General features: G+C 36.8%; 1 protein-coding gene across 11 annotated transcripts; it reads right to left on the minus strand.

The window, feature by feature from the left end:
• Positions 1-111: 111 nt before the first annotated feature.
• On the minus strand, positions 112-27,871 carry MAPK9 (mitogen-activated protein kinase 9). Of its 11 annotated transcripts, none has more exons than XM_071759208.1 (12): positions 27,686-27,850; positions 23,283-23,457; positions 19,139-19,268; positions 17,927-17,985; positions 16,781-16,919; positions 15,443-15,608; positions 14,081-14,152; positions 9,719-9,901; positions 8,503-8,627; positions 7,927-7,997; positions 7,635-7,706; positions 112-6,989 (listed from the first exon to the last, which is right to left on the minus strand). In XM_071759208.1, exons 2-12 carry the CDS (start codon positions 23,402-23,404, stop codon positions 6,842-6,844), a joined length of 1,287 nt encoding a protein of 428 aa, XP_071615309.1. In that variant the 5' UTR covers positions 23,405-23,457; positions 27,686-27,850; the 3' UTR covers positions 112-6,841. The 11 variants fall into 11 exon arrangements, with proteins under 11 accessions (XP_071615309.1, XP_071615314.1, XP_071615308.1 ...); XM_071759213.1 differs by having other exon boundaries at positions 112-6,984; positions 27,646-27,850; XM_071759207.1 differs by having other exon boundaries at positions 27,646-27,850.
• Positions 27,872-27,993: the final 122 nt, after the last annotated feature.

A 27,993-nucleotide genomic window follows, 5' to 3' on the forward strand; every position in this document is an offset into this window, starting at 1 on the left:
AGATAACTAAGAGTATACATCATTTTGGTTATATAAATTATTCCACTTCAAGACAGGAAGAATAAAGAAAAAGAAAACATTGCTGCAAGTAAATAAGACACACTGCTCAAGTCATTTAAGTATACATTTTAATTTATAATTTTACAGTGGCTTTAGTACTGTTTTACAATAAGGTTTTTGAAGAAAAAAAACCTCAAAGAGCTTCAGAATGAGGCTTCAACTAGCACTTCAGAACTAGTTGTTGACAGCTTTCCTTACGAAATTCTAGTTTTAAGAAAATCAATCCAAAAACAAGGAAGCAGGACTGCTGCCCATAAAAAAAAATAAGCAAAACCCAACAACTTTCTAGTCATCCTGAAAACAAAGTCCAGCATCAGATGAGATAGCCACTGCATTGGAAGGAACATGTTCCTATTGCACAAGCATCAAGAATGAGATATGACAATCAAAGCCTAATTTCATAGGCAGAAGAGGCCACATGTATCTATATAATTAGACTTCAAAGAGCATCTTTCTTCTGAAATTATATACCATACTATAACTAATATTAAGGCCATAAAATCAGAACACTGTAACAAGTGATAGGGCTTGATGCTACTTTTTGTGACATTTGGTAAACAGGTGGAAAAGAGGGCCAAAACAAGACATACAAAGCATTCTGAAAGGAGTTCAAACTTGAAGGCATTTCAAAATAAATTCCCAGAGAAATTATGTTTGCAGGGGGTTTATTTTGAGCCATTATATAAACTGGATTTCATAACAAATTGCTCAAGGAACCTACTATATTCTTTAGTATCATGTCTTCTGGAGTAAACTATAGACTGTATTCTCTGGACTTAACATTTTAATTGTTAAGAAAACAGTTAATTATTTCTATTTGTTATTCCCTCTCTAAAATAGATGAACACTCTATAATCTTTATAAATAATCTAAATGACCAGGTAAGGCTTCACTGTACTGAGTTAACTGCACACAGGCATCTGTGACTTGCTCTTTACTGGGTACCTGGATTACCCTAAACTGCTAAAATCACCTGGGGAACCCAACACCTCATGGAATTTAAAGAAAGGGATAGTTATGTATTGCTATCTTTTCAAACTGTGTCCATTTTCTTAGTGTATTACACACCTCAAAGCCACAGCTCCAAGGAAGCAGTAACTACCAGGGAAGTTTAAACATTTGACTTGAAGAAAACATGGGAGCCTGATGAAGCTGACAACACACATTCATCATTTTATAAAGTTTGGCTTGCCACCATTTAAGAAAATATAGGTATCAAAACCAGACAAATACACTGCTAACCATCTGTTACATTTTCTTTTAAAAAATTAGCACCAATTTAAGCATCTGAATTTATAGAAAAGCTAGTGATATGCTTCATTGTTTTCAAAAGTTTTTCCCCCACAGAAGACAATACAATAAGATATGCTTGTGGGTATTAAATTAGCTTTGCTATCAGTAACAAAACAACCTTTGTTTCAGGTAGTGAACATAAAATGTTGTTCTTATTCGATTACTTTCTCTTCTGCTTTTGTTATCCTAAGAAATTCTGGAGCACTGAACTACAGACCTGGGAAACAAACCCACAGGTACTTGCTTACATCCACCCTGAGAAGTCTCAGGGGTTTGGACCAGAGTTTTAGAGCATGGTCAGTGTCTTCCTGTAGTGTTCACAGAGCACATATTGCAGTAGAGTCAACAAGAGGATGTTCTGGCCTTACCACAGCAGATGTAGCTACCTCATGATGCACAGCCAAAAGTTAATAAAATGCTTTTTTGTTGAAGAAAAAAGAATCCTAGCTCATAGCTAGCTGACCTTAGCTACAGGAACAAACATGGTTGGATCTTCACTTAATAAATGGGTAGGTAATCACTTGGCTATCAGCCTACCAGCATCTGAGTACAAGATGTTTCTCAGATGATCTCTTACTATGTGTTAAATTTCAGCCCATAAAAACAATTTTTCATTTCAAATCTCTGAAAACAGGTTTGTATTTAAAGGGTATCAGAATAAGTAAAGACTGCAACCAAAATTTAAATTTTTTTTTTCTGTCATTCCTTTTTACACCATATACTGGTTGTACTGAGGAGGAAAAGTGCTTCAAACCCAGCAATTAATAAAGTTGATTTTTCTTGTGCAAAACTGCAAGCACCTGTTTAAAAAAAATAAGCAGCAGCATCAAGGAATAAAAACTTAAATAGCTAAATGTATTTTCTCTAATTTGCTTTGAATTTTTGGACCAAAATAACTTGCCATATTTTCAATAACAAATTGCAGAAGAGTTCATCTTACCAGCTCAGTTTTACACTGGACTTTATGTTAAACTGTTTGAAATAGAGGACCCAGGTAAATTTATGACCACAAAGCAACACCATGGGATTGAAATGCAACAAGTAAAATTTTACCTACAAAAAGTAAAAGAGTGATTTTATGGGACACAAAAAGAAATGATGGTTATCTCTTCAAATTCCTCCAATGGGAACATGAGAAAATAAGGTTTGCTTAACACATTAGTTTAGCTCCAGATATTTTTAGCATGCAGAGCAGGCAAAAAATAAAACTGCTTTGGTAAGTTGTTCCAAGCTGATAGAACATCAGTATCACTGGTGTAACAGACAAGTTAAAACATATGCAAATAATGAGTCAGAATACACTTTTTCTGTCATCTTTCAAGATGTTTTAAAAATCCTTAAAAACACTCTGGAAAAGCAAAGAAATAATTAGATTAGTCTATAGGAACTCAAGTACAAATTCTGCAGCTGGGTGCAGGTGTCCCAGAACCAAAACCAGTTTGTTTTGAGCAGGAATCACACAAGACACATCCCAGGAAAAAATTTGGTTCCCAGTGTATGGTATCACTAAGTTTAGCATCAAGCCCTGATAGAATCCATATGACAGATGTAGAATATACAGACAAAGGCTGTTCAGCATTTCCCCCCCCACCACACTCCAAGTCCTTCCATTTCAAGTGTGACAATTCCAACAAAAGGCTCCACACAAACTGTTTTGCTGCAAGACTGAAACCATACTCCAGACCAGCATCATGTTCAGGAAAAGATTTGTCTGCACTTTCACACTGGAACTTCCAGCCCACACCAAGCAAGAGGACTGCAAGTCTGCCAAAAGAAATGTTGTCCACTCTGTGCTTAGAGGCTTGGTATGTCAGCTGTGTTTTAAATGCCTAAATCCTACTTCATTCATAAAATGATAATTTTCAAGCCAAATAAAATCAGCTCTAAAAAGGAAATTGATTTAAGGCCTTTCCTTTAAGAAAAATAAAGAAATTATTTTGGTTTTTTAATTAATTTTGAATAAACACATATACGCTGTTAGGACTTTAAAAAGACAAAGAAAACCTTTAGAGCCCTCTGATTCTTAAGTTTTTGAAATTTACCAATCAACTAATGAGTTTCCAGTCAAGGTTGAGCTTATTTTTATTATTTTGACAAGAAATTAAAACCCTTACTGGAAACATTATAAAACTTCCAAGGCTGTTTGCAAGCACTACTTTCCAGTCATTAGACTAATTTATTTTGTATAATCCATGCAGACAAAGCCTTATTTTGACATTCATTTACCATCTTTTCAATAAAAACAACCCTATACTTGTCGTATCACAGAATTTCCTCAAAGCAAGCTTACAGGCAGCTTATCCAGGTTTTAAAATGTCAAACTTCTCTTTCTCAGATTTGGTTCTTTTGAGGAAAAATGATGCAAGCACAGATGAAATGAACTGTTTACAACATACTCCATTTCTGCAATGCCATTCAGCTACTCAGAGTTCATATATTGAACATAATGTTTCTGGTCAATAATCTGATTGATAGCCATAGATCCCTCTTTTTTTTTTCAGGTGAGCAGTTAAGATTACAGATTGTATCTATGTTGATCAACACTTATTTTTAATCATATTTCATAAATTGTTTATGTCTACTGAATAGTGTTAACACCATACAAAGTCTCCCATAAAGAAAAAGTAACATTCATGTTTACAAAACTGAGCAGGTTTTTTTTAATATACATGTGTAAACACACTCACATATTCTTAATCTTTAAATACATATAAATATTTATAAATGCCAAAGTGCAAAAAAATGGTCAATTGCATCACTTTACATACATGATTTCAGTCTTAGGAATAAAAGTGATTATATTGCACACCAAACTCTCTAAACTTCTGAGCCCCTGTCAAGTTACATGTGCATTTCAGTTTCCATCACTAATGAGGTTTTTTTTGGCATTGACAACCACTTCACAAACATGGCACTGAACTTCACCTGCAGTCAGGAATACAACTATATGGACACAATCTGCATGCAGTGGATTTATCCTCTATAAGTGTACACTGAAACAGCATGGGGAACCTAAGCATGCATCTATTCTGCATGCATTTTATGAAATATAATCTCTATATGTGCCTTTGGAAATGGATTCTCATTCAGGATATTAGCAATTTGGTTTTGAATGATAACTGGAATCAAAATCCACAATATTCACAGACATTTCATGCATGCTCTGAAGTAACAACATTTCTGTAAAATTTTGAAGCTTCAGTGTGATGCCACAGCAAGATGACATTAAAAAAAATAAGATATGAGACAGCTTTTCCTAGAACATGGTTTACAAATAAACTCAGGGGCTGTTTTTGTTCCAAGAGCATGGATTCAAAGGAACAGCATGTACTAGAAGAACGTCAGATACCAGTTCATATCTTGAAGATAGGGCAGAAGTGTTAATAAACAACATATTAAGAGAATTTGAATCATAGAATAATACAGGTTGGAAGAGACCTGGAGGTCATCTGATCCAACTGCCCTTGTTCTGAGCAGCCCAAGTCCAATAGGAAAAATGCAACTCTATGAATTAAAAAAAAACAACCATGAAACAGAAGTTTTTGTTTCATTAAGTCTTCTAAAGCAGTAACTGTTAAAATGAACAGTGTAACTTCAGTTGAAAAAGACAGAAGTCTTGAAAAACAAAACCCAGTGGATTACTTCCATGGTGAATCCTAATGTGCATTTTGAGTATGTGCTTTCAGTTATTTTAATTTTTAAAATGCAGAAGAACAGCAACCTGTGCTGTTCTGCTCTATGGTAATTAGGTATTTTAAAATGGTTTTTTCAGCAACAAAAACGCACTAAAAATATTTCACATATACTGTCAGTATCAAAAGATAAATTAACCTATCTGTAGGTTTAAAACTGAGCAAAAAAATTTAAAACTCCAAGATTCCAGGTGATAGTTCTGAAACAAACAAACTACTTCATTAATTCATTTGAAGCTTCTGGGACAGTATAACCTTAATATATTTGCTACAGCAAATTCAGCTATTAAAAAGGAGTACAATTTTGGCTGAGCCAGTATGTTTTAGAAGTTCTATTTATATATTCAAGTCAAGAATATCTGGATCAACATCTAAATATAGTGCCTTTAAAAAAGTGGTGTTTTACCTCATCTTGTACATTTCTACTACACTTACATGGTTTACTTTCACACACACACAAGATCCTTTAGCAAAATTTCTCACCCGTGCACTCCCAAGTGAGTGTGCACAACTTCACAAGTGTGTGGTATAATGCAACTTAAGCCCTACTCTGCTGCAAACATTTTCTAATTCAACATCATGAGCAATGGACCAGGCAGTATTTACATTATCTGGTTCTGAAAACTGCATTGATAAGCCTGCCATGAAACAGCAAATAATCTCCTCCTCTTATCTGATGCTGTGTTAAGAAAATATGTATTACCTATGTTCTCCTCCCCCAGTACAAATAGAGGGGTTTTTCTCCATGCAGGAATTAATTTCTACTACCTAAATACTTAATTTACAAGTGACTCAAAACTACTGTATTTTTTTCTTTATTACTTGCTAGATAGAATCAACCCATTAAAATAATGGAAAACATTAATGCAGCTCTTTTTGAGGCTGCAAGTCTCTCCAGTTCATCTGTCCTTTTATCAGTTTGCAGTGAATGAAGAGCATCACAGATATAATTTCCTTTTCTGTTTGATTTTGTTAAAGGATCAGTATCACAAGCTAGAAAGTACTGAACATTTTAACACTCTCTTCTATACAGGCATTGCTTCACAGGTAAAGATTTAATGAAGCCACTGTATCTTCCATTCACCCACATTTACAAAACTGAGAAAGTTAGAGACATTTCCTCAGAGGTGAAATACAAAATAATGGCTACATTCTTTAAACTTCACTTTTGTCTCTTCTACAAGAAGATAGAATCAATAGACGTGATGACAGAAAGGGCTCAATTAAAAAAAAAAAAGTGCTATGTGGAAGAATAACTGCCCTTTAAACATAGTACTGAGACTGTTCATTGTGAGGGTTCACACTTACATACAACACTCCAGTCCTTAAATAATGCAAACTGCCAGTCACACCTTAAAACATACTTCACAGAGACTATACATTCAACAAACCTACCAACAAGCAATACTGTACTAAAATGTAAACAACCATTGTGTCACAGAAGCCTGCCAGTTGGGACTGAAGATTCATGAACCACTTACGAGGAGTTATTGGCTAAAACTCTATTATAACTGCTCACCTGAAATTGGCTGAAAAAAAGAAAAGCCCACAACAAGTGCCTAAATTTAAATTTTTTTTTTTTTTTTTTTTTTTTTTGTTCTTCAGACATTGATTTACTTTCATTCTACAACATTAAGCAGGCAATTTCATAACAACCGAGTTAAAAAAACAGGCATTACTTTAGCAGCACATGCAGAACATGGAGTTTTTCTACTTGGTTCCATTAACTTACAAGCAATTTGGGGCCAATGGAAGCAAGAGTTCTTTAACAAAGTCAAGTCTGCAATCCTGGCTGATCATCGACATCCTTCAAGGGGTCCTGTCAAGGCATCGAGGCTGCTGTCTGTATCTGAGGCCAATGTTTGCTCTGTTGACATGGATGAAATGTCATTGATAGATGATGACTGGGAAGGACTGGTGTTGCTATTCACTGCTGCATCTGTGCTAAGTAAACCAAACATAATAAAATCTGAGGCAAGACAATATTGCAAGTACAAATAACCACAGTTCTAGGCTCTGAGCATCGCTTTGCTCACAGAAATCCTTAGGAAATAAGGTACGTAAAATTGTTTTTATTTTTTTCCCTCTCTGAGGAGGAAGGAAAAAAAAAAAGGCAATATATGATGTGAATAGTGACCTGAGTATCAAGAAACCTAATTGAGTTAACAAAAGACAGTACAAGACAACAGCAGCAAACATCAAGGATTCAATCATGGGCATAAATACTGTGCATTATTAACTATTCTAAACCAAGAAGCCCTAACACTATTTAACCCTTCATGAAAGGGATTCACTCACACAGAGCTACAGAATTCAGCATAAAAGACACCTGTGCAACAGCTGATATAACATGGTATTGATTATTTCATTTGATGACTGAGCCCTTCTATGAGAAAGCAGCTCAGGGTGTTGGGACACACAAGACTTCATAACAACTGCTGCACAGGGACCTCCAAAGGCTGATCAGAATCTTGAAACACCAAAATTTTTGCCCACCTGGATTATTAAGCAGGATTTCTTCACTCACAGGTGCCACAGACCAGCATCATGTATGACACTTACAGAAGAACTACTGAAACAATGACTAACCTGAGGGCTGATCTTTTACCACACCATTCTTGCTCCTTTCTTCCCAATCCATTACTTCTTTGTATATTAATTCTTAAGAGAGAAGGGTGGGAGGAACAAGAGGAGAAAAGACACAAGAAAATGCTGTAAGATCACAGACTTGCAGGCCATTTATGTGTGTGTAAAGGTTATTGATTTCTTTTCTTAATTGCAATAGCAGGTTCCAATCAGGTACACAATCCAGCACACATGTATTGCTGGCCACACATTAATACTAGAAGTTATTACAATAAATATAATTTGTCATGCTCACTTTTTACCTTTCCATTCTTCAATTGCATGCTCTCTTTCTTCTAATTGTGCATCATAGATCTGAGGTGGGGGCTACAAAGAAAAGAAACTACTGATCACAACTTAAAAAAAAACAAATTGAAAAATCACTATTTTTTTAGCATTTCATTTCCTTTATCTTTGGCACACTCTACCTCAAAATACTATTCATCTTACAACTCCAGAGTCTGCTTTAAAAAAAAAAAAAAAATCTTTCTTCTCACTGCAAGGATGCTCGAAAGCACCAACTAAAATTAAACTAAACATAAAGCTTCATGGGGCCTTAGAAGAAGTGACCTTTTCAAAAAGCCCCAGATTACCAGAACTGAGGCAACTCTTCCCATAACAAAAAAGGAGCTACCAAAATACATTCCAAACTATTAATTTTCACTTCAGCAGCTTCTTCAGGAAATTCTGCCCCTAATGCTATCTAAAGGCTTTATCTGTGACTTTTGTTAGCCAAGGAATCAGTTCAAAACATGCTGTTGATTGAAACTTATTGTGCTCTTCTAACATTATCTAACTCTTATCTTAAAATTAAATTGAAATGCAAACTTACAGCTTCTGCTTCAGCAGGATCATACCAGACAGTAATATAAGGATGACGTAAGGCTTCATCTACAGAAATTCGTTTGTCTGGATCTACTACAAGCATTTTTGATAATAAATCTCTAGCTTGACTGGCTAGAAAATAAAAATGAAAAGAACACACATGAAAAAGAATTGTAGAGTTTAGTGCCTGATACAGCAAAGAAACACAGGGAAACAGATGACATACACTGCAGCCATTTTCTGAAGTATAAGCTTTTTAGTAAGTTCCATTTATTGGGGTGACACAAGGAACTGTTAATCCTACAGGGTCAGGTAAATCTCACTGTGTACAGATTTAAAATCAGCTGTGTGGTACCAAAGCTCCACATCTTGTCATGTCCAGAGCAGCATTAGCAAGCCCTGCCTGTGCCCAGGCCTAAAGATGCAAACTTTCCCATGCTGTTATCTGTTTTTTTTTTTGTTTTTTTTTTAAATGAGGTCACAATCCTTTACTGTAAAAGATATTTTACCCAAAACATAAACCCTGCAGCTGACACCAACCAACTTGAACACTTCTGCTGTCACACGGGCCATAGTTTATTTGGCACTAACTACTGACCATAAAACACATTAAACATTTTTATTAAACTTCAAAAAAATACATATTGGTACAGTTACAATTTGATTTCTCTAATATCAAGCCAGTTTTCCTTTTAAAGGTGTTCCTGCATGGTAACTGACATGGCAATAAATGGCATTTCAATGACATTTCTCTTTGGTCTAAACAATCATTTTAATAATTAAATAGGCTATAACAAATTATTTTATAACCCTTTTTTCTTTTTTTACCATCTATTGACTACAGTAAGGTAAATTTTAAATTTTAATACTAATTATCTGATGTCTAAGTATTGCCAAAATTAATTATAAACATGTATCAGCCAGAAAAATATAATTGCAAATAACTTCCATAAGAGAACACTGTAGAGTTCATTTAAGCAACAGACATCATTCAATGCAATAGAATAAGAGAATTAAACAGAATCCTAGGAAAGTAGTTCTGTATTTAATGACTTCTATGAAGATCTCAGATGTCATAAAGGAAAGAAAGAGAAGGTAATCAGCTTCTAATGCTGACATCTATTGCAATAACCAATTTATATTAATTTTTTTTTTTAAATTAAGTGTATTGCAGACAGTTTAAATTAACATCTTTTTAGAAAATGACAAAAAACTCGCCTTACTTTTTAACTTGTCACGATCTGATTCTGATGGAAATATCCAGTCTGGAAAGAGTTCTTCAAATTTAATACCAGGATATTTTGGCCTGTTTTCTACATAATTCCTCACTGTAGGCTGTAGTTTCTTCATGAACTCTGCTGATGGTGTTCCTAGTTGTTCAATAACTTTATTCCACTGATCAATATCTGCACCATATCTTTAGGAAAATCAGCTGGAGAATTTGAAGTCTGCACTATACAAAGATTTCACTTACAGAAATCTGAAAAGTTAATGAAAACTTGAACAAAGGACACAAATATGAACTTCATTCTAACATCAACAGTATTCTGAGCTGCCATGCAAAAACACTACAGTGACACAACAATAAGACTCAGATTTTTCAATCTTAAGGACAGGCTACAAGTGCTGCACAAAGCTTTATGCTTAAGTATCTTTTGCCAATTGTTATCTATTGGCTAGTACTGAAAACAAGACTTTTTTCAGCTCCAAAAGAGGCTTTATTTAGCAATTATGAAACAACAGAAAAGAAAAACTGCTGCTGAATCTTCTGAATTAGAACACACCACCACCTACATCGAAGATTCTTGAAGGTAGGGAAAAATACATGAAAAAACAAAGCACAAACACATCCCATTCAAAGTAAAGAATTCTGTGCTGGTCTCCTAAGGAAACCAGGGCTTGGGCTGTAGGATTTTCTGGGGGACTGGCTGGATGGTTGGGTGGTTTTGGTTTTTTGTGTTTTCTTTTTTGGGGTTTGAGTTTTTGTTTGCTTGTTTTCATTTCTAACTTTAGGAAAGATTCAAAGGAGTTCTGAACAATGAATCCAGATTCCTGCAGGTTTTTAACAGGTTCTTTTATTTAGCTGTATCAACTACCAAAGACTACTTTGTTCTTAAACCATGAATTTAAATACTTTAATTGCATTTACAAGCTACAATTTGAAGTTGTGCCTCTTGTTTCTTTTGGACTGTCCCTTCTAGCTCTTTCAAGTGAAGACACTTCCCCTGGAACACAGGGATGCTTGTTATAGGGATACCAGAGTCTGCTCTGGACAAGTCTAGAAAGGATAAAAAAAGCTCATTTATCACACTGAGAAGACACTGGGGTGGTATTCCTGATATTTAAGTTTACTCAGATTTACACTTTACAATCTTTCTGATAAAAAGGCTGCAACTCCAACAGCTCCTCACCATCGACCTTGCAAAAATTCATAACCTAGCACTTGAACCTACCCATTCTCAGACAGATTTTGTAACAAACCAACAAATTTGCTGCACTTTGAATTAAGATGCATTTAAAAAACACTGAGGTTTTTTTTTAATTTCAGTTAGTGAGCCAAAAATACAACCAGGAATATATGCACAGTCACTGCTTCATGCTAAGAATTTAGGCATCTGATACAAAGATTAAAAACTGTATTTGCTTACTGAATATATTCCAGTAGAAAAACTATACTCAAATGAAAATTAAGAAGTCAGTATTGTTAACTCTCATGCTAAAACAAAGCACATACAAATAAAATTTAACAAACATCAGGAAATTTTGTTCCAAACTGGAAAACTGATTTCTACAAGATCTCCACCAATCTAGATTCAAGATGTTTTTTCTTTAAGTAACAGCACTCTGGTTAGTCAGCTAATCAAATTAAAGCCCAGTCTATCATGGTTTCAGACACTGGGGGAAGGGCAGAAAACCTGAATGACTTACCCCACTTCAGCAATAAAAATTGGGGAAAAAAAAAACCCTACGAAAAAAGCAAAATGAAAAAAAAACAACCCAAAAGTACTGGACTTGAAATAAGCTAAGTCTGTTAACAGAAAATGAACAAGAAGAAAATCTTAATTTTAATGTGAAGTGTGCAGAGTGTACAAAGTGAACACCCTTGCAATGTGCAGACAAAACTACCCTTCCTGTTCCTGTAACCTCAACTTCTCTGACCAGAACTTCTCTGGGAGAAGCTGAAAACAAGAGTCCTTATGACAACCACAATAAAGCATGATTTTTACCAGGAAAGAATGAATCACACTTTCTGCATCATTCAGTCAATTTGTTTCCTTCACCACCTGGTCAGAAAGAGCATAAAAACCACTCTGATGCTGTTTGGCTTTCCCTTACTTCATTTTAGCTGTCTGTGTTCCTTGTTTTTTCCATGGTTCTCCTTTCCAGTAACTCAAGCCAGTAACTGTAAGACCCAGTTCATCCTCCACAGAACCAGTCAGGAGCATCTCAAGTCCAGTCAGAGCATTGCTCCCAATATCCCAGGAATCCCCTTTGACCATATGGGAAAATACAAACTACTGAATCTGGAAGGAGGCTTCCTGGAAGACAAGTCAAGGGCTTGTCATTAGGCAACATGCTGAACTTGGCTCCCTGCTCTAAATCCCTGAATTCTACAACATTTTAGAGGTAAAAAAAAAAAAAAAAACAAAAAAAACAAACAAACAAAAAAAAAAAAAAAAAAACAAAAAAAAAAAAACAAAAAAAAAAAACCAAAAAACAAAAAAAAAAAAAAAAAAAAAAAAAAAAAAAAAAAAAAAAAAAAAAAAAAAAAAAACCAAAAAACCTCAAAATAGACCCCCAAAAGGATGGAACTGACACTGCACACCAGTTTGCCTCATAAGCTACATTCTCAAAACAATCCTATAGCTGGTAGTAAAAGAAAGCAACAATCTGATTGAAGCATGTATCAATTAGGAAAAGTTTCAACCCCCAAAAAAGCTAAAGATACACACTAAAGATAACTGCAAGTCTTCAAGAGGCAAAAGCCCCTGTAAGCACAGATGTGAGCTTTGGTAAAATCAGGGATCAGACTCCTTGAAACCTGGACTGGTGGAGCTTCAGTGACCTCCAGAGAACCACAAGTCGTAACTTGCACACTCAACATAGTCCAGACAAAATTTCCTTCATTAATTAATGAATAAAACAAAACAGCCCATGCTAACATGCAGGTGAAAGACACATAACATACATGAAGAATTGTGTTAGGTTGGTCTGAAGGCCTCAAAAGGTCAAACAATAAGTATAGAAACAAAGAAAGGAGGAAAACAAAGACTGATTAGAGAATTAATAATTTGTTTTATTAAATAATGCATGATTGACTGCTGAAGTTTAGTGTCATGAAATCTTCCATTTAAATTGAAAGTCCTCCTCTGTAAGATACTTAGGTATCTGTGAACACAGAATTTGATTGGTTTAGTGGTGGGCTCAACTTTTCCTTTGCAATAATCAAAAATATTATATTCTCTTCATTTATAATTTCTTCTTGGATCACAGGTAGCTACAGCTTCTTATGAGCTGTAGCCATAACTGCAACTGGGGTTTAATTAAATTCTGGATTCTATTTATTTACTGATCAGTTTTGAATGTCTAGACCTAGAACACTACTACTACTTTGGAAGATATTATTGGTAAAGGATGAATTGGTTTTGCTCCAATTTTTATATTTGGAACTGATGAGTCAAATGTTTTAAATTTTGTTTCTAGGGAAATATTTTGAATTACACAAAAATCTTCAAAGAACATTTACTTTATTAAATTATCACTGATGTTCACTTAATGCAGTGCAAAAAGTTGTGATCCAGTGATGTATTGTTGAGATTTACAATCACTAAGGCATGAAAACATATACATGAGGGGTTTGGTTTTAATACAGAAATGTCTCCTACAATTACTACTGCACAAGAAGGCAGAATTTTATCATGACAAATCTGGGTCAAAAATATTAGAGGGAAGAAATGGAAGAATAACAATCTTATAGAAAAAGCAAGTCCAAAATAAAATATCCATAGAATGAAAAAAACTCAAAAAGAAATTTTCTTTTTCATAATAAGTAACAGCAAGAAAAAAACCAAATATTTCTCATGCAGTGTGCTTACAATTAGGACACTGCTATCCAGAAAATGCTAATAAGCAAGAAAAAAAATCTGAAACTCAAAAAACTGTACAATAAAAAAATGAGTCTACTGTTCAAAACAAATTGTAAGCAAAATCCATGCATAGTAAAAAGTAACTTTGTAACTTTGCTTGTAACAGTTATCCACAGAGACCAAGGGTAAGAAAATATACTCCCTGCTATTTATTTTTTAAAGCCTAGCAGTAACCTTTTTTTAAGCTACAAAAGCTGAAGCTCTTAATATAAATTCTATGGGTTAAACCACTACAAATGACATTAAATATTGTCTGCCAAGGAAATAAAATTGGAAGCTCAACAATTTAGCTAATGGCACTAATTTCAAATAGTCTAGTAGATCTATTAAACCTTATTACTGAAAGTATTTTTTTATGCTTTTATACTTATACAGATCATAATAATTGTGTTTCTGTTGGAAGTGGAATGGGATTCAAGGATGATTAGGGAAGGATACGATCAGTGCCTTGGAATATCACACAACCTTTCACCAATTCTCCCATGATGCAACCAACTGACCAGATATCAACTGAAAGTAAAAATGAAATGATCAAATTATGAAGTATCATGAACAAAAGTGAAGAAAACAAACAAAAACATCTAGCGTCTAACAAGAAAACACAACAATGTGGAAAACCAAACTACTGACATGAATTTCCAATCAACACCAACTGACTGTTGCTAAATTTTGTTATCAGCATTTTCTAAAACATGACTGGTGTTTGTATTTCTGAAACCACCATGAAGGATACAATCTCTTCCTGGGAACAGGACTTTATGGAGGACCATTTCTGCCATAATGCACCCAACAGACCAGATATCCACTATCATATGTTAGGTGCAACAAGGACAAAAGATTAAAGAGGTTTTTTTAAATACCACCATTATGTATTTGTATGCTCACACTGCATTCCTACACTCCTGCAGATAATTTACTTTTTGTCCCATCCAGAACAGCTTCTACTCAAGTTCTGACCCACGTCAGCACTTGCTGTACAAGCTGCCTTGTACTATAATCAAAAGGGTTTTTTTCATTTTCTTTGGGCCAGCAAGGTCCTGCAAGTCCCTTGTTTTGCACAGCCAAAGTTACATTTACACAAAATGCATGGCATGCCCAAGTCCCTGTGATAAAGCAAAAAGACACACTAGTACAGAATTCCAGAGGAGGCAGGGTAAAAATCAGAGGTAAAACCCTCAATAATTCAAGTCTAGGACAATTTCCTTGCCAACAGTTTGTTGGCTGAACATTCAATACACCATAGATGTGTTGTTTGTAATAATAAAACACCCAGGCTCTTTGAGTGCTGTGCAGATTTATGAGAGTACAAGGCATGGTTTATGATAGGGATCTGAATGAGATTGCAATAGTCAGAGATGTAAAAGCAGATAGACTGTTGAAAGAAGATGCTTCAGGATAAAAATCACACTGATAAAAGGTTTTATTGTTTACATGTTCATGGCTGTGGTTTGTTTGGGTTTTTTTAAATATCATCCAGCCTAAGTGTGTCAAAAGTTTTTTGTAGAATAAAAAAAAAAAAAATGGCAAGAAGACAAAATGACAACACAGGAAAAGATAAAACAGTTGCAGGGGAGAGGGAGCAGTGTATATAACTAGGATAAGCACACAGAGCAGAAAACTATTATATTCTTCAAAATTTTTACAGTGTAATTTTTGTTATTATTTCCAGTACCATGATTAATATACGTTAACAACAGGCATGGCAGGGGAAAAAAATCTCTTCCTCCCTTGTGAAGCCCTTATTTTCTGAGATAGATATACTTTAGAAAAAAGATCTAAATTGCTACTCCAGCAACTTACCATTCTCTTTATATCCCATTCCAAGGATAACTTCTGGTGCTCTGTAATACCGTGTTACCACATAGGGAGTCATCATGAAGTTAGTACATGCTGTTCTTGCCAGTCCAAAATCAAGGATTTTGAGTGTACAATCTGATTTTACTACTATGTTGCTGGGTTTCAAATCCTAACAAGAAATTATTTCAGTTAAGGATGGATCAACATACAGAGTAATAAACCCTCCACAGTCAGTTCTTGCCACTGATTAAAGTCACATAAACTGCACATTCCTTTTCTGATATATCTGCTTGTTTACATACAGACTTGAGACAAGTTAAATGCTGCACAGCAAAGTACTCAAAAAATCAGGGAAAGCCAGAATCAAAGTTTTCTGCAGAGTCTTAATTTACTCAGTTGTGCACTGACAGTACTCAGTCACATACTGGTCTATACATATGCACAATGTATACAGGTATCTGCTTCCTTTAACACATTAAGTGGAACCATTTTGGACACAAATAGCTAAATGGTGAAGAAGAATGTTCCAAATATTGCCATTATTGGGGCACAGATCCTAAAGACATCATTATGAATTAGTCAAGATAGGTAAAAGAGCACCCCAACACACAAATCATTAATAAGTGTATTTGTTAATGACAAACAAGCCCCCTGCATCACAGTGATTAGCAGATTTCACAGAATTAAGATGTAGTGAAAATACAAAGCTACCCAGTAACTGAGGAGAAAAATAAAATATTCTAGGAGAATGGAAACAGTCATTATTATACCCAAAGGAATCTACAGGTAGGGAAAACTAGAATACTTAGGTTTTATTCACAAAGTATCAGAAGTAAACTGTACATCACACATGTACCTTTAATTCTGCTTGTGTCTGACTTAGTTTCAACCACACAAACAGTGTTCTCAGGTACAGAATTTCCTTTCCTTAAAGGACATAGGGTCATGCAAACAGTTCACATGTTTTAGTAAGACAAAAAGCTCTTCTGCAGAAGGCTGCTGAATTTACTCTGGTTCAAGACCACACCCAGATGGCTTTTTAATATCTCCAAGGATAGAGATATCTAAGAGGTAAATACTACATTTCTAAGACTCATTCTTTAATAATTTGAAAGGTTACCCCAGATTATCATGTTTCATCTTCTGATCAGTACAGCATTAACTAAATTCACAGAACTAACCTGATTCAAGTCTTTATCTTTGAATTAGAAACAATCTTCAGGTTTAATAATATTCTTAGGAAGTAACAACCCACTACAGTCCCCCCCTGTTTCACAAGAACATCCATGTTATGTTCTTGTGAACAATAAAGAGTATTGTCAATGATCTAATACTACCTACTCTGTGGATGATACCAGCTGAGTGGAGATGTTTGATACCACATAGCATCTGGTACAGAAGGTAAGACATTCTTTCATGATCCAATTCCATATGAATAACCTGGCATAAATTTGCATCCATCAGCTCCATAACCAAATATCTAAGGCACAAGAAAGAAAACATTAAGAAAACTCAAATATTACTTTTCATACCAGTTTTAAGCATGGCATGAGAGATGTTTTATAAAAGACAACTACTTACAATTAAAAAAAAAACCAAACAAGCAATGCACTACTGCAGTTTTAAAATTAGCTATTGAAATAGTCTTACTATTAAAAATTAATTGTTCAATATTCCACCAAGAGATCTGAATGCCAGTAGTTTTATAAATAGTAATAATATAAACACAAGACTAATTCTGAGTTTATGCAGCATGAAAAACTAAGACTGACTAAATTTGATGTGGGAATTGCAGATATTGTAATGTATCAGAAATGATGGTTCCCTTCACTGTATTTGAATGAAAAAAAAAATAAAGCTAATGAAGAATAGCACAGTAAGAAACAAGAAGGAATAATAATTTTCAAGTTAAAATATTATTTGTTTACCCATCTCAGACACACAAACTTCCCCATTTACCCAAGGAGCCCATTCACAAACCACCACAGCATATTCACTGGAACATATAAATACAAACTAATTCACCATGAAACTTCTCTACACAAAATGACAGGTTAGATAAAAAAGAAATTTATTCATTTCTTAATTAAGGCCAGAAAGACTACTGTGCTGCTGTAACTGGTATGACCAAAAAATGGTATCAGGTTACCCAGGCCAAGTTATTAACCCAAAATGATCCATTCAGCTAAAGGACAATGCACACAAACCAGACACATATGCAGCCAGCTAAGTATGACAGATGAAGGAAAGCTACATAACATTTTTTTTAATTTCATTTCCCACTTCTGTCTTATGCATGTAGTGAAGCAGCTTTCTTGGTCTCTCCTAAAGAAATCTAGATATAAAGATTAAAGGCTAAATTCAGCTTTTAGCTATCCTTTTTTTTTTTTTTTTTCAAAGTATACAGTCAGTAGGATACTGGCAATACAGCTCCAGGGCTTACACCAGTATTTCACAGGAAAATTAAAATAGAAATCTAGTACTTACACATCCTGAAATTCTTCTAGTGACTTCTGTGGTGTAAATACATTTAATAAACTAATTATCTATAAAATAAAAATAAACATTAGAAGAAAAATCCTCTCCAATTCCCAAGAAAATCCACTACTGCAGGCACTAGTACTGGAAATCAAATGCACACTGCTACTATATACACAATATGAATGTTATTTGGCTTCACTGAATTCATGTGTGCTAAAAACTTCCCAATTAAGAAATAGTCCAAGACTGCAGCATGTATGTCAAAGGAACCAAGAACAAGCCCACCTTTTTCTTTTCAAGTTCTATGACAACTTTTATCTCCCTCCCCTGTGAGGGAGAACCCATTTTTTTATCCATTAGTATCTTCTTTTAAATCATGTTTTGCAATGAATTTTAACAAAGGCTGTCCAGCAAGTACACAGAGATGCCACACACCATTCTATTATACTTAGATTATGATATAGAATTTCCAGAGGAACTTCTATAGTTATGTACTGCCATCCTTAATAACCACCTTGCTCTTACTCTGCTACTTCTTGACTTCACTAAAAGCTTACTTAGGACTCAGTCCTAAAAGGCTAATTGACTACAGGAAGTTTTAAACCAGAGTGCACAGCTTCAATGATCAGGAATGTTTCCAGTTCACATCAGTAGCAGAATGTAACAGTCACATAAATCTTACATCCTTGTACTTGACATAAAGGCTTGACATGAAGGCTTGTTATTTCAGAAGGGTCAAAGATATCAAAATATGCATGTATTGCCAATACTGTTCCACTTCTGTTTACCAATAAATTGTTAGACAGTGCTGCATCCCTGTAAACCCCAGCAGTTGAACCCTGTACTTAATAAAAACCTTGTCTGAGCTCAGGAGATTTAACTACAGAGCAGTTACAAGAGCCAAACCCACAAACAAACCCACTGCCAAGCAGGCTTTGCTGTAGTACAACTTGAAAAGGGTAAATGCAATACAGGAGGACCAGCTCTACAGAGCTGACACTGATGGAAAACCTACACCAGTAGCACAGCTCCTGGCACCAAACAGCTCATGGCAGAACCAAACCATCCTTGTGGAGAACTGCAGTACCTACACTACATCTTCCCAGTCTTTCAGTATTTTTCCATTAATTTTACTACTAACAGCAAGTAAGAGAGCAAATCCCGAGCTTTTTTGGCAACTTAGAGTAATGAGGGAGATAAATATAAAGCCAAACTTACATTTTTGTGATTGACACACTTGAGCAGAACAAGCTCTCTGTAAGCCCTTTTGGCGTGGGTTTGGTTCTGAAAAGGACGACTCAGCTTCTTCACAGCAACATTGATTCCAAGGACTGTATCAAAGGCAGCACTAGAAGTTTTCAAAGACAAACAATTTAAGTTGAAGTTTGTCTGAGGGAGAGGAGGGAGCAAAAGGGAGAAAGGAGTGAAAAAAGAAACAAGATTGAGACAAAACATAGCCTCTAAGCTGTTTATATTAACTTCATCTCATTTTCATTTAGAAAAAAAGGATCCTTTCAAATTTATGTATTCTTTAATACATACAAATAGGTTACACAGAAGCCACTGACACTCATCAGAATTCTGTCTTAATACTGAACCTGCTGACTCAAGACTCATGTTCAAAATTGCAAGATCTAAAAATATTTTAAGCTTATTTAAAATCAAGAAGCATTTCAGTTGCCTAATCTGTACTTTTGGAGTATTTTTGGACACTGTTGCTAGCTAACAATCATTCAGTACTTGCAATAGAATTTCAGTTTGCTAAAGGAGAGTCACAAACATTTTTCTGAACTGTTCTGGAGGCATCAATAGCCTCCAGTACATGGACAGTTTACAGCTATAAACAATTGTGCCTGGCAGAAAAATTCATTCATCATCTGGTTTTAGAAAAAAAAAATTGAGAAATATGGAAAATTCAGATTGCAAGGCCAATACAAGAGTTTAAATGTAAACATAACCACTAGTTTTATCTATAAGTTTTGACCATTAATTTTTCAGTTGTGCTTGCTCCTTCTCTCTGAAGTTTGAGGTACAGGTGTAAACTTGCTTTAATAGCTGTAAGTATCTGAAGTTAAATTACCTGTATATCCAAGGTAAAAGTGGGAATACACTTCATTTTTAACACGGACTATTTGGCAAAATATGTGAATTCATACCACAAACTACTCAAGAACCTCAATCTTCAAATAGCTCCAGTTTTAAATACAGACTCTCACATTACTTCTATTTAATGTTACTTTCAAAGGGTAGAAAAAAATTCTCATATATTTTCCAAGTACATTTAAACTCTTTGTGAGCTCCTTCACTGTCTCATCAAGATAATGTACAATACCAGGCCTTAAAGGACCATCATTTTATAGTACTCTTACAAAAAGTACAGCTACTCTGTGATAACAACAATACTCAAACTATTCTATGAAGTTTTTAAACACCAAGTCACTGCTTTCCCTGCTGGGAAAATCAATGCCTCCATGAAGCACCACATATCCATGAGATGATCTCTGGAGGCACGACCCAAATTTGAATCAATGAGCCACTTGCACAAAAAGCTTGGTAGTGTTTATTTCAACTTAATTCTGTGAAATATGTCAGCCATTATTCCATGATACAATTGCTTTCAGATTTAAATCCTTTATGGCCTGTGCAAAACAAAAAACAAACAGGGAGGAAAGCAACTGGAGAAATTCTTTCCCTTCCAGACATGAAAGCACTGATGTTTCAGTATTCACTTCATCTAGAAGACACTATATGTAAAAGTTTTGCATATGTTAATGAAGAACTACACCCAGGAACAGGTATAATTACCAGCAACAAACTGCATGAATTAGCTGGTCAAGTCAATCAGAGGCCAGCAGTGGACAAAAGGCAAGTTTAGAGGAACTGCCCCTTTGTGATTTGACAAACCAGGTATGTGACAAGGCTCAGCCTGAGCACCTATAAAAACTCCACCTGAACCTCTTACTTTGCTCATCTACCTGGGAGTGACTGACATGGGAGGTCAAAAAAACAAGCAGGGATACAAAACCCTTGAGCTGTCTGTTACCTCTCAGTCCAAGGGGAAAGATAAAAGCAGACTAGTAAAACAAAACAAAAAAAAAAAAGTTAAAAATTGTGCAACCGTGCAATTCTTTAATTTACCAAGAAAAAATGAACAAGAAGATAACCTCTATTACTATCAAGACTACACTTCTAAATACCACAATTTTTCAAACAAAAAAAAATTTAAATGGTTGATGTTATTTGTGTTAAACTTCTTTCCCCATCCCTCATTTGAATTCAACATGGCAACTGTTTCAGGCACAGATATTTAACAAGCAGATTTGCCAGAGTTTATCACCTTGACTACCAACAGAATGAAATTATTAACAAAACATTATGACCTAAATTATAGTAGGGAATCACTTCTTTTCTGCAGGCAAATGACCTTGGTTTTGAACTGCAATGTGCTACTTCTACAGACTTCTGCTTTGCCAGTTCCAACTTCACTACATTTTCACCTACTGTCTAAATAAGATTTTGCAAATAGTAGCAAATTTATCCCAACTGTTTCTTCAGCTGGTATCTTATTTAGAAAAATTCAGAAAGAAAGTAAGGAAGAAAGATGTCAGGAAGCCAATGACAAAAATTAATTCAATGACAAAAATTAATTCAAAAGAATAATGTGTGATTATTCAGTCTTAAATAGATTGTAAGACTTCAAACACAGTAATTCACTGGAACAAAGAATTGAAAAAAACATGTTTAAAAAAGTGCACTTAGTATATAAATACAAAAGGTAAATCCAGTTTCTCTCCTCACCTGTTTTCAGTGAGAGCTAGAAACACCTTCTACACAAAAACTGAGTTACTTTTCATCTTCTTGGAGCTTTCATTTATCATTTTTGCCAATTGCATGTTTTTAAAAAATATTTATTTTCCTACATTTTAATGTGAAAGAAAAAGCTAAGCAGAAACAATAACAATTTCTCAAAATAAGTCAAGAAAGCAGATGATTTCTACTTCCTCCCAAAAGGCTGACCTTAAACACTACCCTAATACCATTTTGAAGCACATACCTACTTTAAGTCATACAGTTCAGGAAGGAATAAGGAACATAAATATAAATAAAGAAGGAATACTTAAAACCACCCAAAATTTCTGCATGCCATCTATAACAAGCACAACTTTAATAATATTTACACTTGGAAAATGAGCACTATGGTAAATATTACCCAAACACTACCAACCAAAACCTCATATGCCTATCCACTCATCTCTCAAGCCACTAAAGAACAAAATATGGTCTTGCTTATTTTTCACCTACTAGCAGGGCAACTGGGGTATCTAAAGAATTTTAAAATAAAGGCCTGTTTTCACAAAAATGCACTCTTTTCCTGCATGTATTACTTATTATGGTTACGAAAAAGACAAAGATAGATGGGCAGGTGCTGCAGAAGGAGCTGCTCACAATGAGAGTTGTTCACAATGGGAGTCATCAATATCATTCTGAAAAATTTATAGATGAAGAGAAAGCACAGACTGGATTTAATGCAGGAACTGCCCAGCATGTGTCATGACTAAGTCTGATATTAGAGAGGTCTCTGTTTGCTCCCCTGGGTATGGAATTATAAAATCATATCAATAAACATTTCTGCTGTTACCCAGTAAGTTTTGTTCAACAAAAGCTGTGTAGAATGGATTGCTGCAGTCTGAAAAACATTTGAAAGTGTTTACCTTTAGCTGGCCCAGAGGTGTGGTGCCCCACAAGAGACTAAGGTTCAGGATCAGCCTAACAGCTCTCACGTCCTGAGGCTGGGCACACAGCTGAGGTGACACCAAGGAAGAGCTGGCCAGCCCAGCCCTCAGACAGCATCCCTTTCTGGTTAATCCATGGAGTGACAATGACACTGATTTGCCTCCTCCTGCCACTTAATGGCAAGGCACTGCATTGATGGCTCCTAGAAATGGATAGGAGTGATTGGGAATAAAAGAGGGGGAAGAAATGGGGCCATGATGAAGGAATGAGTAAATCCCAGAATCTCTCACCACCACACTGTTGTACCTTACACTGCAATGTCACCACTACATGGGGAATGAGAGAACTAGAAACAGAAATAAAGTGGTTAATGAGAAGAAAATCTGTTGACCATTATAATTTATGCAGTTATCCAAATATTAACTTTCTCCTAACAGAAGAAAAAATAGGTTTGTACATGAACTTGAACTACAGCGAGCAGATGTTGTAGAATTTATTTATTCCAGAATCCTGTAGCATGAGAGGGAAATTATGATCAGTATTTTTACATTCTGGCACCTCTACCAGGAATACACTTAATTTCTTTACCTATAGCTTTATATATTTAAATAAAGTAGGTATTACTCACCAAACAATGCCCTGTGCCCCTGAGCCTATGGGCTTCAATTGCTGGTAACGTTTCAGTACAGTGAATGTTGAGTCTGCAACTTGAACACTGTAAAACTGACTGTCACATTTACTGTCACTCATGGTGTAGTGTCATGTAGTTTTCTCTCTCAAGGACCTGGTAAAGTTTTCAAGATCTTAAAGAAAAAGAAAGAAAACAAATGTTCATTCATTTCAGTCAGACAAGATGGAAAATACACTATACATATTTTAATACACATGAATTTTTCAGTAGCATATCATTAAATAAGCATTCTTTCAACTTCATGTATTACCACTGCTAATGAAAAATACTTGCAGACAGACAGCATATAATTACAGACTTCAAAGCTTGAAGTAAATGCATACTCCTATTCCAATCACCAAAACAAAAAGCAGCTCAGTAAACAACTGTAAAACAAACGGGAACACCCCAGTGCAATCTAGTTTACTCCCTTAGAATGACTACTCTGCTAAGAGTGCATTAATTCCTGTATTACAGAAAAAAAAAAAAAAAAATTGCAAATTAAATGAGTTGAACAGCTGAACCAGGGCTCTGCCTCCTCACCTCTGCCAGGCAACCCTTCCCTGATCCATCCTATGGCAACCCACTCTCCCATTTTAAACAAAATATCCTGTGTTATCAACTAATGTAGGAATAGTCCTACAAGAATTAAGAGGTTTGTGCTAGTCTGAAGGAGGCTTTCATGCCATAATAGAGAATAAGTTATACCCATCTGTAAAGAATTAATTAGAGGTAGGTAATCACATTGAGGAGCAAGGTAATGGACTGAACCCTTTAGTTCTAAAGTGCTACAGTAATGAGAAAGAGTGCAGACCTCTGGTTTTCCTGGGCCTTCATCCTGCTTCCAAACCTCCTTACAAGCAAATTACCTTCAGTAATTACTGAAGAGGTCTCCAACAAATTCTCCCATTTTTATTTCCACAGTTACTATGACAGACAGTGTCATTAGAGCTCAAGAGTAAATTGCACAGCCGAGTGCTCCTTGAAAGAGGAAATCAGAGCAGATCACCTTCCCCCAGAGCAGCTGCCCCACCACCAGCCTGCAGTGTCTGAGTTAGCAAAAGAAAGAGCTGCAAGTCTCTCTCTCTCTCTCACTGCCCTACACAGTATTTCTGAGCCAAGACAAAACAGAAAAAGCCCCAAGTGCAACCAGTGCATCCAGTCACACAAATAGATTCTGGTTGCTTCAAGAACTAGAATTTGAGCCTCTCTCTTCCTGAGTGCACAGAAGAGTGAGCAGCATCTTTTCTATGGCTTAAGGCAGAAGGTTAAACCCAAGAAATCAGCAAGAAAACAAGTGGAAGACCTATAAATCCTAATAAAGATGTTGTTTAATCTGAACTGGTAATGGTAAATCTTAAGGGATTATCAAGAAATGTATGGAGTCCTTTCAGCCTTCTAGTTTCTCAAAATCTAAGTAACATTCTAAAAAGTAGATACTCAATTTGGTCATCTCTGGCAGCAGTTTAGACAGTAAGTTTATTTGCTGTTTCCTCCTAGAAGCTTCAGAAAAAAAGCAGAGAAAGGCTCAGCAAAGGGAAAATGTGAGTTCCCAGCCTCCTGCCTCTGCCACAGTAAAGGGCAGAAAGAGAATTACATCTCCTGTACAGTATTTTTAGGAACAGTCAGATGCAGCTCCACTATCAGCTCACACTGATGTGAGACCAAAATGCTGCCTTAACAGGCACTCCCAACTTTTCCTACTACATCCAAGGAAAAATATCCCTCTTCTTGCTTCTGATCCTTTTTATTACTCCAAAGCTACAGACTCACAGGTATTAAATCTTTCAGTTAACAGACCCTGAGCAGCCAGGGTGTTTCCAGTGAATCTTCACTGAAGACTCACTTCATTGGAAGGTATGGCTGGAAGGTCAAGATCCTAAATCTGAAAAGGACTCACAGAACAAACCCAAAAATTTATTAATTTTGCATATGCAGGGTACCAAGTTAAAGATGTGTTAGTTACAAAAGAACTATGCTATACCTGCTAACAAAACACTTTTCTGTAACACTGTAGGAGAGAAGGAAGTTACACTGAACCAGAGAAACCTTCCCTTTAAGGAAACTTCTCTGCACAAAGCCATCTTTAAAAAAAATCATTTAGAGATCAGGATAAGCTCTTTAGACAAGACCCAAAGAGGGAATTAGGCAGCACAACACACAAGCTTTATGTATTCTGACATCCTTTGCAATTCACCGTGTGAAGCACCCTGTCTGTCCAGAAGCTGACCCCTCATTTTCACTTGGGCTGTAAGCTGCTTAGATGCAGCAGGACAGACATTATTTCAGATGCAGACATTAATGTGAAATTAAGTGCCATGTGACTGTAGCTGTTCAAAGGACTCCAGACAGAAAATCTCCTTTGGTGGCAAGAAACCTAAAATAAAAACACATTTCCCACTACTCAAAGAAAAAGTGTATCTGGAAAAGAAGTTTCTTAATCCTAAACTGTTACTCTCCTATGTGAAATTATTTGCTTAATCACTCCAGATAACATTCACCACTTTTCTCATGTACAGGAATTTTTTGGAAGTCAGCATTACATCCAGTTCTCAAATTTAAGATTTCATTTATGGCTTCATAGCTGCAGCAAACAGGAGCAGCAGCAAAAGGAAGTCACAGTATGGTCAGCACACTCATAATTCTACTCATAATTCACACTAATTCTACTTACTGATAATAGCATGGTAGTGAATCAACATTTCAAGATGCTTTTTATTTTAGAATATCCACAAGATGCATCTAGAGAGTGTGGGTTGTGGTTTTGTTTGTTTTTTTTTAATATAACTTGTTTGTACAATTGGGATAAGAATCACAAAGCTTACTGAGCAAATCACATGCAGGAAAACTGACAGAAGTGGTTTTCAACCTGTAGTTCATAAAAGACAAGAAAAATAACAAACACACCCATCCTACTACCAGTAGGGTTAGGAACTGTTGTATGGAATTCCACTAAAATTTTTAGAAGTTGAAAACAACTCCACTATCCTCTATTGAACAATCACTTTCCTAAAAGGCATTTTGTAAAATGTCAACTTATTATTAAGCAGATCTGCCCTCTGGATATCTTCAAGGCAAAAGTTTCTGAAACAGACTGTAGCAGTTGAGAACACATTGCCAGGGTTGTTTAGGTTACAGAAATGCTATTATTGACAAGGAAGTGTACAAACACCAAGAAACTGAGCGTGACTTTTTATTGACTCAAGCTAAAATCCTACAGCTGACAGCACGAATAGTCAGTGAACATATATATATATTTATGAAAAGATATGGAAACTCCATAAAGAAAATCTCATTCTCCTATTCACCCTTGCAAAGGCATTTCAAATGCAGGTGTGCCCTTCCAAAGACCAGCATCTAACAGTGCTGGGTTTGGTTTTTTTTAGATCTTCACAGCAATATGTATCAACAGGTATCAGTTCAAGCACAAAACCACTGCGAGTTACTTCCTATCCCTCTACTCACAGCCTTTGAATACTCCCTTACAAAAGGAAAGGGTAGCAAAGCAGTAGCCGAGTAATGCCAGTGGGTTAGAGCAGAGTTCAGAGATACTCTTTATCTGTTTAGCTCTTCGAAAAGTTTTTTTTTTAAGCAACCCTAACTATTATGGAATACAGATTTTACCAGCCACCCGTTACAGCATCATTCAGCCGTCAAACACACACTGCAGACAAACCCTGGATGTATCTCACCGGGCAAGCTGGTGGGAAGAGGCAAAAAGTTCAGGTGTGTATGTGCTGTAACCAACAACGCGGTTGTAAAATTATGCGAGACCCGTATAACCGAGCAAGAGCACTTCTTGCATCTCTCCTAAAACTTTTGCCGAGAAATTGCTTCGGCTCCGGAGCAAGCTCCGGTTCGCCCTCCGTGCACGGGGAGGGGCACCCGGGCCCGTTCCTGGGCTCGGCCGCACTCCCCGACACCCGCTCAGGACCAAGGGGCTCCCAGGGGACACCGAGCGCCGGCCCGGACGCTCACGGCAGCACCAGCGGGGCGGCACCGCGGGCACGAAGCGAGCGGGGAGAAGGCGGAGAAGCGGCAGCGCTCGCCGCAGCGGAACGGGCCGGGGCCGGCACTGCGGCACAGGGAAGGGCGGGGGGCTCGGCCAGGGCAGCCCCACAGGACGGGCGCGGAGCAGGAAGGGGGCCCCCGCCTCCCGCATCGCTCTCCCCGCCTCCCTCCCGCTCCTCCGAGCTCGGGACAGCGGCACCGGGACAACCCCGGCTCTGCCCGCGCTTCGGCGGGCGGGGCCGGCGGGAGAAGCCGGGGACTCCGGTCGCCTCAGGGCCAGCACCGCGACCGGGAGCTCGCCCCACTCCACCTGCGGCTCGCCGGGCCCCCCTCGCGGCGGCCTCTCTCACCGTCTCCTCCCTTGATCGGGCTGCGGCGGCACGGGACGGGGCGCGGCGCTGGCGGGACGGAGCCAGGGCCGGGGCCGGAGCCGCCTCCTCCTGCGGCGCGCAGAGCTGCCCCAGCCACAATGGCCTCCCGGTGCTCCACACAGGCCGCGCCAGGCCTGCGCGCGTTGACGGACAGCCGCTCGGCCCAATCGCAGCCCTCTGCCGCCGACCATCAACCAATGGGGCTCCGGAGGCGGGACCTACTGGCCGCTATATAAGGGGGCGGTGAAGGCCTGCGGAGAGCCGGGGAAGTTCAGGCCAATCCGGGC

This window comes from Heliangelus exortis, chromosome 15, assembly GCF_036169615.1.
Source record: "Heliangelus exortis chromosome 15, bHelExo1.hap1, whole genome shotgun sequence".
NCBI classification, from domain to species: domain Eukaryota; kingdom Metazoa; phylum Chordata; class Aves; order Apodiformes; family Trochilidae; genus Heliangelus; species Heliangelus exortis.

Bases quoted from the DNA above. Each gene is read 5' to 3' on its own strand.
- MAPK9 (XM_071759208.1), bottom strand. From the start codon at position 23,404: ATGAGTGACAGTAAATGTGACAGTCAGTTTTACAGTGTTCAAGTTGCA. The intron at 16,920-17,926 runs GTAAGTACTAGA...CTTGTGCCTTAG, and splicing joins CTAGAAGAATTTCAGGATGT to ATATTTGGTTATGGAGCTGA. The intron at 8,628-9,718 runs GTAAGGCGAGTT...TTTATTTTCTAG, and splicing joins AGATCGTGACAAGTTAAAAA to CCAGTCAAGCTAGAGATTTA.